General features: G+C 40.7%; 1 protein-coding gene across 7 annotated transcripts in view; it reads right to left on the minus strand.

The window, feature by feature from the left end:
* The window catches only part of AGAP1 (ArfGAP with GTPase domain, ankyrin repeat and PH domain 1), a 593,970-nt gene that overhangs the window by 41,825 nt on the left and 539,647 nt on the right, over window positions 1–12,498 (minus strand). For all 7 annotated transcript variants that reach the window (XM_073633654.1, XM_073633653.1, XM_073633655.1 and 4 more), the window contains 3 exons: window positions 11,912–12,066; window positions 9,326–9,416; window positions 4,927–5,149 (listed from right to left, as the gene is read on the minus strand). In XM_073633654.1, coding sequence (XP_073489755.1) covers window positions 4,927–5,149; window positions 9,326–9,416; window positions 11,912–12,066 — 469 coding nt within the window. The remainder of the gene's footprint in view (window positions 1–4,926; window positions 5,150–9,325; window positions 9,417–11,911; window positions 12,067–12,498) is intronic.

Below are 12,498 nucleotides of genomic sequence, written 5' to 3' on the forward strand. Positions count from 1 at the left end.
TAGCTATTGGATATAGCATTGCTTTTATGCTTTAAAAATATATTTGCCTATTATATCAGTCAAACAAAACCTTACCAGTTGCACATTACTACACACCGTTGTATGTTCTAGGTCTTTATTGAAGAGTGACTGTGAAAGCAATATATTGGTGCTTTTTCAAGGTCTTTCTCTTCTGTATATATGGTGGCTTACATTTTAAACTTTCATTTTTTTGCGCCTTCTGCAAGGAATATGATCACGCGTGGAGGTGGTGTTCTGCTTTGCAGATGTTTTCGCTGTTGGAGTTATGAGGGCTGAGATGAAATAACAAGATGAGGAGAGGGAATCCTTTCTCAATCTGATGCCCAAGACACGGTGTGGAAATGTTTTTGGACACTGGTATATGAACTGATACAGTCTCAGGGAAAATAGGTGACAGGTTTTTGGTGAGATGGGTTGGCTGATGAGTTCGGAGGGGGCAGCTCTAGGCCTCTTCTGTCTCATTGCAATGTCAGATCATGCAATATTGATTATTTCTTAATTGGTATGCCAAAGAGTAACAGAAAGAAGTAACAGCCAAATTAGATGTGTTATTGTTGCACAAATAAACCAAAATGTAACACTGTAGTGCAAGCAATATTAGTTGTATGCACTGAACTGATTCGGCTAAAACGGGGCATTTATCAGCTAACCCAGGAGCCTGCATTCACTATATCTGGTCTCCCACAGTACACAGAACATGGAAATGCAAATATTTTAGTAAGGCTAGGTTCACAAATGTCCGGCTGCGGTTTGCAGTCAGTTTTAAAAAAGGAGTCCGGTGCAGCTTTGTTCACTGGTTCAGGCGCAAATTTTTACTTGGGATTCACACCCAAATCGAACCTCAAATCGCACAGGACTCTTTTCAAAGATGGACCACAGCCGTTCCGGAACATGTGTGAATCGGCTCCATGGCAAGCCGGTCTGATTCACATGTTATGCAAATCGGATGCCGTTCAAAATGCATCCAATTCGTATATATGTCAACCAAGCCTAATTATAAACTGCTAAATACCTTTTCTCATCAGCAGTATATAGCAGTCTTGTGATTTCTATCAGTGTCCGGCCAAGCATGGGTCAAAGCTTGTAGGAGGAGTTTTCATTCTCCCCGAACTGTCCTATGAGGCAGCATGACCCCTGACCCTCTGTCTGGACAGTGCCAATTGGCCCTGAGCTGATCATATGCACCATCCCCAAAAAAACTCTAGCAATACACATCAAACTGAGCCGTGCAGAGTGCCTCCAAGAGTGTACTATCAGGAGATGGGTTGGGGACTATGGAAAAAGGGGTGATCAAAAAAGACAAGATCAAACAGCCTTTTTACACAATGTGCAAAATTAAAAGGAGTTGTAAAGTCAGAAGGTTTTTTATCCTAATACAATCTATGCATGAAGATAAAAAGCCTTCTGTGTGCAGTAGCCTCCCAAGCACCCCCTAATACTTACCTGAGCCCCACCTCTATCCAGCAATGTCCAGGAGTACCTCGGTTTGTCTGAGACTCTCCTCTTGATTGGCTGAGACACAGCAGCGGCGCCATTGTCTCCTGCGACTGTCAAAGTCAGTTAGCCAATCGGGGAGAAAGGGAGCAGAGCCAAGCAGCAACTTCATGTCTAAAGGGACACAGGGAGCTACAGCTTGGCTGCCCTCATAGATAGCAAGCTGCAGGCTGTGGGGGCACTTGAGAGGAGGGAGTGGCCAGGAGCACAGAAGAGGGACCCGAGAAGAGGAGGATCGGGGCTGCTCTGTGCAAATCCACTGCAACAGAGCAGGCAAGTATAACATGTTTGTAAAGTCCTGTTTTTTTTTTTTTTTTTTTTTAAATAACAATCACTTTAAGCCATTAGAATCCACAGTGAGTATAACAAGCATGCTTTACTGCATATACCAGTGGTTCTCAACTCCTGTCCTCAGGACCCAACAACAGGCCAGGTTTGCAAGATAACTGAAATACATCACAGGTGATATCATTTGCTGCTCAGTGATTCCAGTATTCTAGTCTGCATTTCCCCAAGGAAATACTTAAAATATGACCTGTTAGTGGGTCCTGAGGACAGGAGTTGAGAACCACTGGACAGGTGATTTTACGGTTGAGGGTTGAAATGTCCAGTAACATTTTAAGGGCATTTGCACATAGTAAGCCATAGTAATACACACAACCCTAAAAAGAATAAAAGCTGAAATCCTGCAGATATATGCAACACAAACAAGTGCAGTAATATATGCATTAAATAAAGTAAGCATCTGCAGCCTCTCCCGCTGATCCCCACTCCCTGCGACAGCGAACGAGGGATCTTCTCCCCACATGGCCATGTCATTCATTCAGTTTCCTGTGAATGCATGCCTACAAGTACCGCCAGAAATTGTGGCTGACAGCTTATAGTTCTCAATGAACTATGAGGGTGCTGGTGAGCACTCTCATAGTCCATTGATCTTCATGCTCTCAGGTAATTGCCTGCCTGTATGGGGAAGGACAGGCAGCTATCCTGAGTCTGCAGAGTCTGCAAATACCTGAGATTGCACCCCCGATCTGCTGATCACAGGTTCAATGCTCTGCAAGGTCCTTAGAAATAAATAAATAAATGCACATTTTTTTACCTGAAAAAAAAAATGTGCATTTATTTATTTTTTAAAAAGGTGAACTTTTCCTTTAAACACACTTTTAAAAGCAAATGTAAATATCTGAAATTGCCTTGGCCACGTGATCCCCTGCATAGCAGCACACATATGGGCAGCCAACTACACAAGTAATGAATGCAAATGCGCTGAAAGTGAAAGTGCCAACAGAAGGACAAAGAGTAGCAGAAGGACGACTAAAGATGAGCTTGGGCACCCTCCAAACTCATCTCTATTCAAAACATGAACGTGGCACTATTTTCTAGTCCTCTGCTGCAGGCCTGGTCATGTAGCACACAAACAATGGGGCAGAATGCTAGTGACATTGGTGTCCTTACATGGACACATGTGCATATTTTGTCAATGACACTGACTATAGGTGAACTTTCATGTTTAGATAAAGATGAGTTCGGCAGATACCTAAGCTCATCTCTAGAGATGACCTTTTCATTCTGCTGCTGCTGCATCATTGTCCAATCAGATAAGTGTGGATGTGTTTGACGGTGTTACTTAGGGCACACTTTCACACTGGTTCACTTTAAAACTGCCAGTAAAACGCTTATGCGTTAAGACCCCTTTCACACTGGAGGCGTTTTTCAGGCACTAAAGGGCTAAAAATAGCGCCTGAAAAATGCCTCCCCTGCAGCCCCAGTGTGAAAGCCCGAGTGCTTTCACACTGGAGCAGTGCGCTTGCAGGACGTTAGAAAAAGTGCTGCAAGCAGCATCTTTGGGGCGGTGGAGGAGCAGTGTGTACACCGCTCCTCCACCACCCTGCCTATTGAAATCAATGGGCAGCGCTGCCGCTTTTCAGGCGCATTTAACCCTTTCTTCAGGCCGCTAGTGGGGGTTAAAAGCACCCCACTAGTGGTCAAAAAGCGCCGCTAAAACTAGCGGCACTTTACCACTGACGGTAAAGAAAATGGAACATTTTTGTAGTGCTTTTGGTGCAGTTTTTAAAGGATATGCGACTCAAAAACTTTAACAAAAAAGCTTAGTGGGGCGTTTTTGAGGCAGTTCCCATTCATTTCAATGGAAATGAGCATTTTTGGTGTGTTTTTTTAGCTCCCCAAAAATGCTATAAAGATGCTGCAAGCAGGATTTTTTTCATTGAAATCGCATCACCCCAGTCTTAAAACATTCATTGATTCTAAAGGGAAGCATTTTTCTTGAGCATTTCAGGTTTTTTTATTTTAACGCAAAAGCACTTGAAAGACTCCTTAGTGTAAAAGGGCCCTTATCAAGCAGTGCTGCTGAAGCATTGAATCAGAAGGGCTAACAAAATTACAAATTTCAAGGCATGTAGAATGGTTTCCATATTTGTTATCTTCAGCTGCTTGGCTGGAGTTCAGCTTTAAGTTGACTGCAAACACAATTACAATCTTACTTTTGGTTGAACATTACAAAAATAAAAACAACATATGGTGTCAATTTAAAAGACAGTGATAGGGCCTTATTCTGGTGGTCTTCTTTAAATTGCACTATGATTATATTGTGTGCATGCAGATCATAAACAAAATGCACAGAGTGACTACTACTATTTACATATGAGAGCCTTCTCCATTCTCTCACAGGAAAGAAAATCCCATGGATGATTTCTCATTTATTTAGGTAGACTGCAGCAGATTCAAGGGGAAGGGGAAAGGGTACGGTATAGGGAAGGGGTGTCTGTTAAATAAATATTACTGTAGAATAAGTTTTTTTCAACCCCTTCTCCTTCGCTGTACTTTTTCATCTTTATCTCCAAACTGCATGTGACTTGCACATTAACCCCTTTAACTCCTCCTCCCTGTGTGTATAATCTGTACATTATTGATGTATCTAGTGCAGTGAACCATTACCAAGCCACATGTTTTGACAACCTCAATAACAGCATTTTTCTTAATTTCCCGCAAAAATTGGGATCACCTTAGGGTGTCTACTTTCTACAACAGGTCATTTTGAGGGGTGTTTGTACTGTTCTGGTATTTTTATACGATATGTTTTAGAACAAAAAGTAAAGAAAATGTTAAAAAAAAAAAAAAAAAAATTCTCCTTAATATAATAATAAAAAAAAAACAGTGGTAACTAAATACCGCAAAAAAAGGCTGTACTTGTCTAAAAAAAAAAATGGTATAACATTTTTTTGGATACAGTGTTGCATGATGAAGTAATTGTCAGTAAAACTATCACAGCACTAAAAACTGAAAAATGGCCTGGTAATGAATGTGTACATAACAGGCTGGCACTGCAGTGGTTAAATACATTTCTAGAATGGACTGAGCAGCACCAGATAACAGGTAGCATTTGTTACTGACCTGGGGCTTTCTGAACATGGCTTCACGTGTCCTTGACTGCTTCCTTCCCATATGCTGTTGCCTAGCTCATTCCCAATAGCTGACATGACTTTTATGAGCTCAGGCGTCCAGTCATCAAGGTCCAAGGAACGGACACGGGATAGATGAGTCCCCAAGTTGCGATGAATTCCAGAACACTCTATGCACATCAGGGCTCCAAGGTTCAGGCTGGCCCAGTCTGGGTCTATTAAGATTAAAAAAGAGGATTAGCAGGAGGGCACAAAACAAATAAATGTATTAATGCCAGATTCGTCAATGACTTTAAAAAAAAAAAAAAATCTTGTTTTTTACACATTGATATACCTAGTCTAGTCCAATAGTTGTAGAAGCCTCATCTTTCTAATTTCCTGTGTATGTTCCTAATAGGCGTTATTAGGAAAGTTTTAAAATAAGAAAGGATACTGAAAGAAGCCTATGTGTCAGAAATCACCTCTTAAATGTTTAATATATTCTATTTCTTGCAGCATGCTATAAAAGTGGGAGCTCTCCAAGGTGGCTTTAAACACTCAAAATGCCAAGACCAATGGGTTGGGGTGGGAGGTCTTACTGCCGAAATCCCCGGAGCCAAAGGGAACCAGAAGGTGATTTCGAACATCAGACTCTACTTATAACTGAAATACCATTTTGTGGATGTTGTGGATGGGCTGTCCACATAATAAAAATGTACTGCATATTTATTCTGTTTACTAGAGTAACAATTATCAAAGTGCCAAGGCCTCAGAATCATTAAGAATGAATGCATAAACTGAGTAATAATTTTTCTTTATCAGTGTAACATAGTTACATAATTTAACAAGGTTGGAAAAGAGGCAGATGTGTATGTAGTTGAACATCTCACAACCCATGTATCTTTGGTCCACAGAAAGGCTATACAAAAATGTAATTGAAGCCAATTTTGGTACATGTCAGCACTATTTAAATAATGGCATATAATAAGAAATACCTTCAATGGCTTCTAATGTGTGGCTTGCTTCTAGCAAAGCTGGGAATACACTAGTGGAATTTTGAACGAAAATTCATAAGAAAATTCTCAGAACATTCGAACGTCATTCAAGACTTTGCTTTTAACATTTGATTTTGGAATGGACTTTACTCAACGAAAACCACACACACTGGTAGAAATTCGTACATTTGAGAAAAATATTTCACCCTGCTCCTTTGAATTTTCTCATTACTGCAGTTGAAAACGAACAATGATTTGACCCCACTGATTAATCAAATGAAAATTAAATGTTCTTAAAATTAAATATGTGGAAAGAAATTCTACTAGTAAACACCCAGCTTTACACTCGCGTAATTTGACCTTCCCATATTATGGAGACTCAAATGCCCTACATAATGTGCCCTTATACTGAATTCTTTTTCACATCAATAACCTATAGGCAACATTTATTTACACTGACTAATCTGTGAGCTAAAGCCAGCCATATATGAATCGAAACTCAGCTGATTCAGCAGGGACCGGACAAATTTTGATCCATGTATGGGCAAGCTGATGTACATGAAGTCAGTCAATCGACTTGTGTACAAACCGCCTGTTGGGTTTTTCCCAAACGATCAGTGCCGCCAGCTATACAGTGAGGGAAAAAAGTATTTGATTTTCCTTTTAATGAGTGAAATAAGTATTTGACCCCTTCACAAAACATGACTTAGTACTTGGTGGCAAAACCCCTGCTGGCAATCACAGAGGTCAGAAATTTCTTGTAGTTGGCCACCAGGTTTGCACACATCTCAGGAGGGATTTTGTCCCACTCCTCTTTGCAGATCCTCTCCAGGATTAAGGTTTCAAGGCTGATGTTTGGCAAATCAAAACCTCCAGCTCCCTCACATATTTTCTTTGGGATTAAGGTCTGGAAACGGGCTAGGCCACTCCAGGACATTAATGTGCTTCTTCTTGAGCCACTCCTTTGCTGCCTTGGCTGTGTGTTTTGGGTCATTGTCATGCTGGAATACCCACCCACGACCCATTCTCAATGCCCTGGCTGAGAGAAGGAGGTTCTCACTCAAGATTTGACAGTACATGGCCCCGTCCATCGTCCCTTTGATGCGGTGGAGTTGTCCTGTCCCCTTAGAAAAACACCCCCAAAGCATAATGTTTCCACCTCCATGTTTGATGGTGGGGATGGTGTTCTTGGGGTCATAGGCAGCATTCCTCCTCCTCCAAACACGACGAGTTGAGTTGACGCCAAAGAGCTCGATTTTGGTCTCATCTTACCACAAACATATTCACCCAGTTCTCCTCTGAATCATTCAGATGTTCATTAGCAAACTTCAAATGGGCCTGTACATGTGCTTTCTTGAGCAAGGGGACCTTGCGGGTGCTGCAGGATTTAAGTCCTTCGCGGTGTAGTGTGTTATCAATTGTTTTCTTGGTGACTATGGTCCCAGCTGCTGAGATCACTGACAAGATTCTCCCGTGTAGCTCTGGGCTGATTAATCGTCATTCTCATGATCGCTGAAATTCCACGAGGTGAGATCTTGCATGGAGCCCCAGACCGAGGGAGATTGACAGTTATTTTGTGTTTCTTCCATTTGCGAATAATCGCAACTGTTGTCACCCTCTCACCAAGCTGCTTGGCGATGGTCTTGTAGCCCATTCCAGCCTTGTGTAGGTCTACAATCTTGTCCCTGACATCCTTGGACAGCACTTTGGTCTTGGCCATGGTGTAGAGATTGGCATCTTTTATACAGGTAACAAGCTGAAATTAGGAGCACTCCCTTTAAGAGACTGCTCCTATTCTCAGCTCGTTACCTGTATAGAAGACATCTGGGAGCCAGAAAATCTTGCTGATTGATAGGGGATCAAATTATTATTTCACTCAGTATATTTCACACTTTAAATGCAAATCAATTTATAATGCGTTTTTCTGGATATTTCTGTTATTCTGTCTCTCACTGTTAAAATAAAACTACCATTAAAGTTATAGACTGATCATTTCTTTGTCAGTGGGCAAGCGTACAAAATCAGCAGGGGATCAAATACTTTTTCCCCTCACTGTAGTTAGCAACACTGATCATTGTATTCTGACTGCGGGAAATTTACCCGCTGTAAGAATAATACAGCATCACAGTGGGAAGGATTCACCCATCCACATTGAATGTATGGATGGGAGAATTGGATCATTCTTATTTGTTCAACCTGCTGTATAAATGAACAAAAAAAAAAAAGAAACGATCAATGTATGGACTGCATGCCTAGCCATAGACAGGGTAGATATGTCCTCCCAAGTAACTGACTTGACGACATCTGCATGTTATCTGCACCGGGTCCCACCAATGCTTATTCGGCCATTTCCTGATCGACCGAAGCACCCCCAGACATAATTAACACCTTTCTTCCCTCTCTGAAGGATGAGCAAGGCCACATGGAAACATTCTAAAAAGACAGTATGCAATAATAAGCACTTCAAAATGGTAAGCACTCCTTATGGCCTAGGAGTATCCCAACATATCAGACCCTCTCCCCTATGTGTCACACTGAGTTATCAGATTGCCCATCCTAAGTGGTTCATTTAGCTTTACTAACAACTCAGTCACTTGAGATGCGTTGTCAAACACTCTGCTGCATTTTGCAGAGCAGGCAAAAGGAATGGAGATAAGAAAATCTTTTGTGTTAAACAGGGCCCATTCCCATAGCCTGGTGTACATTGGGAAATCTCAACCTACTTACCCATCTTCTGCAGTCCTTTGGGTGCACTGACCTGCATTTTGCTATTGAATGTCACTCGACAGACATTAGTGCCCACACACAGTGGTATAAATGAGCCTAAAGCCTAGAATACTTGAGTTGGGAGCATTCTGGCAATCAACAAACAATTATGTGTTATTGAAAAAAAAACAAAATTTACCCTGCAGTTACCTTATCTACAAAGAGCTTACTGCACTTAGCTATCCAATTAATTTATGTACCATGATAACTATGTTATTTTCTATAAATACATAGTTAATATTTAATTGTCAATTTTGTTAATTACTAATTTAGTAAATTCTATTTTAGGCTTACTTGATTTTTAGTATACATGGAACCCTGCAATTGCTGCAAAGAGAACAAGTGTTTACAATCCCATGTACAACAGTGCCCTCTAGGGACCGACTCACCATGAAATCAGCAGAAAAATGACTTAATCATGCTTTTCCAAAGAAGGCATCTAACATGTATCTGAAGAGACCTTCACATCTCCGTGGGTCCCTACGTACTTAGGAATATGGGAGGTTTACTCTCTGATGACTTTGTACTTGGAGAATGTGAGGTTAAGAATACCAGCAGTCTGCTTATCCGGAGGAGGCCTGCTAATGTTTGTCTATTTGTAGGAGAGCAGGAAGATAGTTCATTGTGCGTTCTCTAGGGATCTATACTTACTTGGTGCATCACAGTCCACACAATGAGAATTTCCTGGTAAATTGCGAATCGACTGTAGCGCTAAAGCTTCATTCTGGCTGGTGAGACGAGACTGAAGGGGAAAAGGAGCAAGAAAAGGGTCAGATGGTAGAGTGTGAGTACTCAGCAAAGCGACAGTCTTCTCTGATAGGAAACACATTTCTGAACATCAAAGCTGTGAATTTAATGTGACTGCAAATCATCAATGACCCCATTAGAGTGTCTGCCAACACTTAGAAGGCATGTGCGCAAACAAAAGTGTTTATCCCATCTTTTTATTATGTTGAAATAATAATATACACAAGAAGCTATAAGTTCCCTCTACAAGAAACATTTCTTTTTAAACCTGCTAGTGTCAGGATGTCTGTGGACTGAAAGATGGTCATCCACATTCTCTAAAATGACAAAAAAGCTGTGCTAAAAAAAATAATAATTAAAAAAACGTATTTAACCGATTCTGGACTGCCCACTGCATATTTACTGTGGCAGGGCGGCCCGGCTATGCGAAACAACGTACCTGTACTTTGTTTTGTCTTCCGGGTCTGAGGTGGTGCCACCAGCCACCTGTAATCGTTCGTTGGAGGGGCAGAACGGCGCTCTGCCAATGTAAACAAGGCAGACCGTCGTTCTGTCACAGAAGAAGAGAGTGATCTGTGATTCCTGCTACTCAGGAACACAGATCTCTCTCTTCCTCCAGTCGGTCCACCCCCCACACAGTTAGAAAGCATTCCCTAGGAACACACTTAACCTCTTCCCTGTCAGTGTCTTCTATACAGCGACAGTGCAATTTCTTTAGCACTCATCACTGTATTAGTGTCACTGGTCACCAAAAAGTGTCACTTGGTGTCCGATTTGGCCACCGCAATGTCGCAGTCCCACTAAAAATCGCTTATCGCCGCCATTACTAGTAAAAAATAAAATATAAAACCAATCAATATATGTGTATTGGGGTTTTTGTTTACCAAAAATACGTAGCAGAATACATATTGGCCTAAATTAATGAATAAATTCGATTTTTTACATATTTTTACTGGCTATGTTTTATAGCAGAAAGTAAAAAAATAAAGCTTTTTTTTAAAATTGTCGCTCATTTTTTTGTTTATAGAGCAAAAAATAAAAACCGCAGAGGTGATCAAATACCACCAAAAGAAAGCTCTATTTGTGGGAAAAAAAGGACATCAATTTTGTTTGGGTACATCGTTGCACGACTGCGCAATTGTCAGTTAAAATAACGCAGTGCCGTATAGCAAAAAATGGCCTGGTCATTAAGGGGGTACAACCTTCCGGGGCTCAAGTGGTTAAAATAAATAACTTGTCCACAGATTAGGTGTATTCTCTCTTTCTATACAGAAGAGATTTCTGACAAGCTTACTGTATATTACAGGGAATGGCAGTATAATGCTACAAGCGAATAGTATATTAAATACATACTAGCATTGACAGGCCTTTGCAGGAAATCGGTCATGGAGCAAAGCATCTGAGTGACAGGCCTCCCATAGAGATAGCCATTTTCTAATTTCTGGACTGTATACTAGTTCTGGATCAACTATTTCAGTTCTAGCATCAGTCCGATGCTGCTGCTGTTTCCCGCCGGCTCTAAGCCTGAGAACTGGGCAATCATATGATGGCTGATCGCTCAGTTTTTGGGTCCGCACTGAACAAACGGCGCAGTGACTGTTAGTGCAGGGCTTTGGAGGGAGCGATGAAGCCAAGCCAGCTGCCGGTCAGGAATCTGGGTGGATTCCAAAATTATTGTCAGATGGTATCTAGAGACTGGAGCAGCTCTGTGACATCAGCCGACAGTGGACTCTAGCCTGCTGTCAGTTGATCCTGGGTCACAAGAGTGCAAAAGTTAAGTGCACTCTTGTGACCCACATGAGAAGTGTGACCCAACAAAGCTTTGGCCATACATCTCTTTTAATACATTACAATGTAACAGAACATATTTAGCAAGTAATTAAAACAGATACTAACACATGTTAAAATAAAAGCATAATTAAAAAAATAAAAATGCTTAATTATTTTTAAAACACTAATTCTGAAGAGTTATGAGCAGTGAACAAATGCCCTCTATTGAAGGTATAGATTTTTTTTTTTTTTTTGCCATAGTCGTATTGCTTGTTACATAAGCAGGCTCTGCTTCCTGCTTTGCAGGGCTACATAACAACGGTGACGCTCTCTTGCAATGCAAATCTATGAGTCAGCCAACGGATTAAAAACAAATCAGTCAGTGTGTGGCAGATATCTCAAGTCAACCAATAATGGAAGCAAACCACAGAGCTCTCTTTAGGGGTTTATCTACATATCTCAATATTCAATCTAAGGCCAAAAAAACATTTTAGAGAATACACAACAGTAATAATGCATTTGCTAGAGGGGGATATGGGAATTGACAAAATGAAAGACATTTTTACTATTTTAATCAGAAAAATGTCCATGAGCAGGCAGATGTTATCTGTGAAATATCCTGAAAGTTAAATTACCGGTACTTTATTTTCACAACCGACTTCCCCAAGTACATATTTATTAAAACAATAATAATTAAATATCCTGTTAATGGATTCTCACCTTGTTTTTACTACTTTCACAGGATTGTAGACTGGCAAGAATCTGGCTCTCTATGGCCTGTACCCAGGAATCCCGCTCTTCATAACTCGTAGCTTCAAAGTGCCAACTCTGGCCAGTGAGAGACACAATGATGAACTCAAAGTTTTCCTCTTGTTCTGAAACAAAGCAAGGAAGGGAAAGAACATTAGTCAGATGTCAAATCTTATTTATGCCTTAGAACCTCACATAACACTTCACTTTTTGTAAAGAAGAATGCCTCCAATGGGGCCCATAGCAACAGCAATGTATTATATACTTGATAAAATATGGCTGGATGCTATAAGCAACTTTTGAAAATGTGTTATTCAAGTTCTTCCAAATAAACTCAGTGCCTGAGCAAATGAAGAATATTAAAGTGAATATAGTCCTTAAGGTGGGTTTAGATATTTATTTAAAGAGATCAGCTTGCTGTGGACAACCTTGTTTCCATCAAGTGTTTCTAATATGTATGGGGGCAGCCATATTTGTTCATTACATACACAGGCACTGAGATACACAGTGAATGTACAGTGAATGTACATTACTGCTATTTCTTACAATTCAAGATT

Source organism: Aquarana catesbeiana, linkage group LG06 (genome assembly GCF_042186555.1).
Source record: "Aquarana catesbeiana isolate 2022-GZ linkage group LG06, ASM4218655v1, whole genome shotgun sequence".
Taxonomy (NCBI): Eukaryota; Metazoa; Chordata; class Amphibia; order Anura; family Ranidae; genus Aquarana; species Aquarana catesbeiana.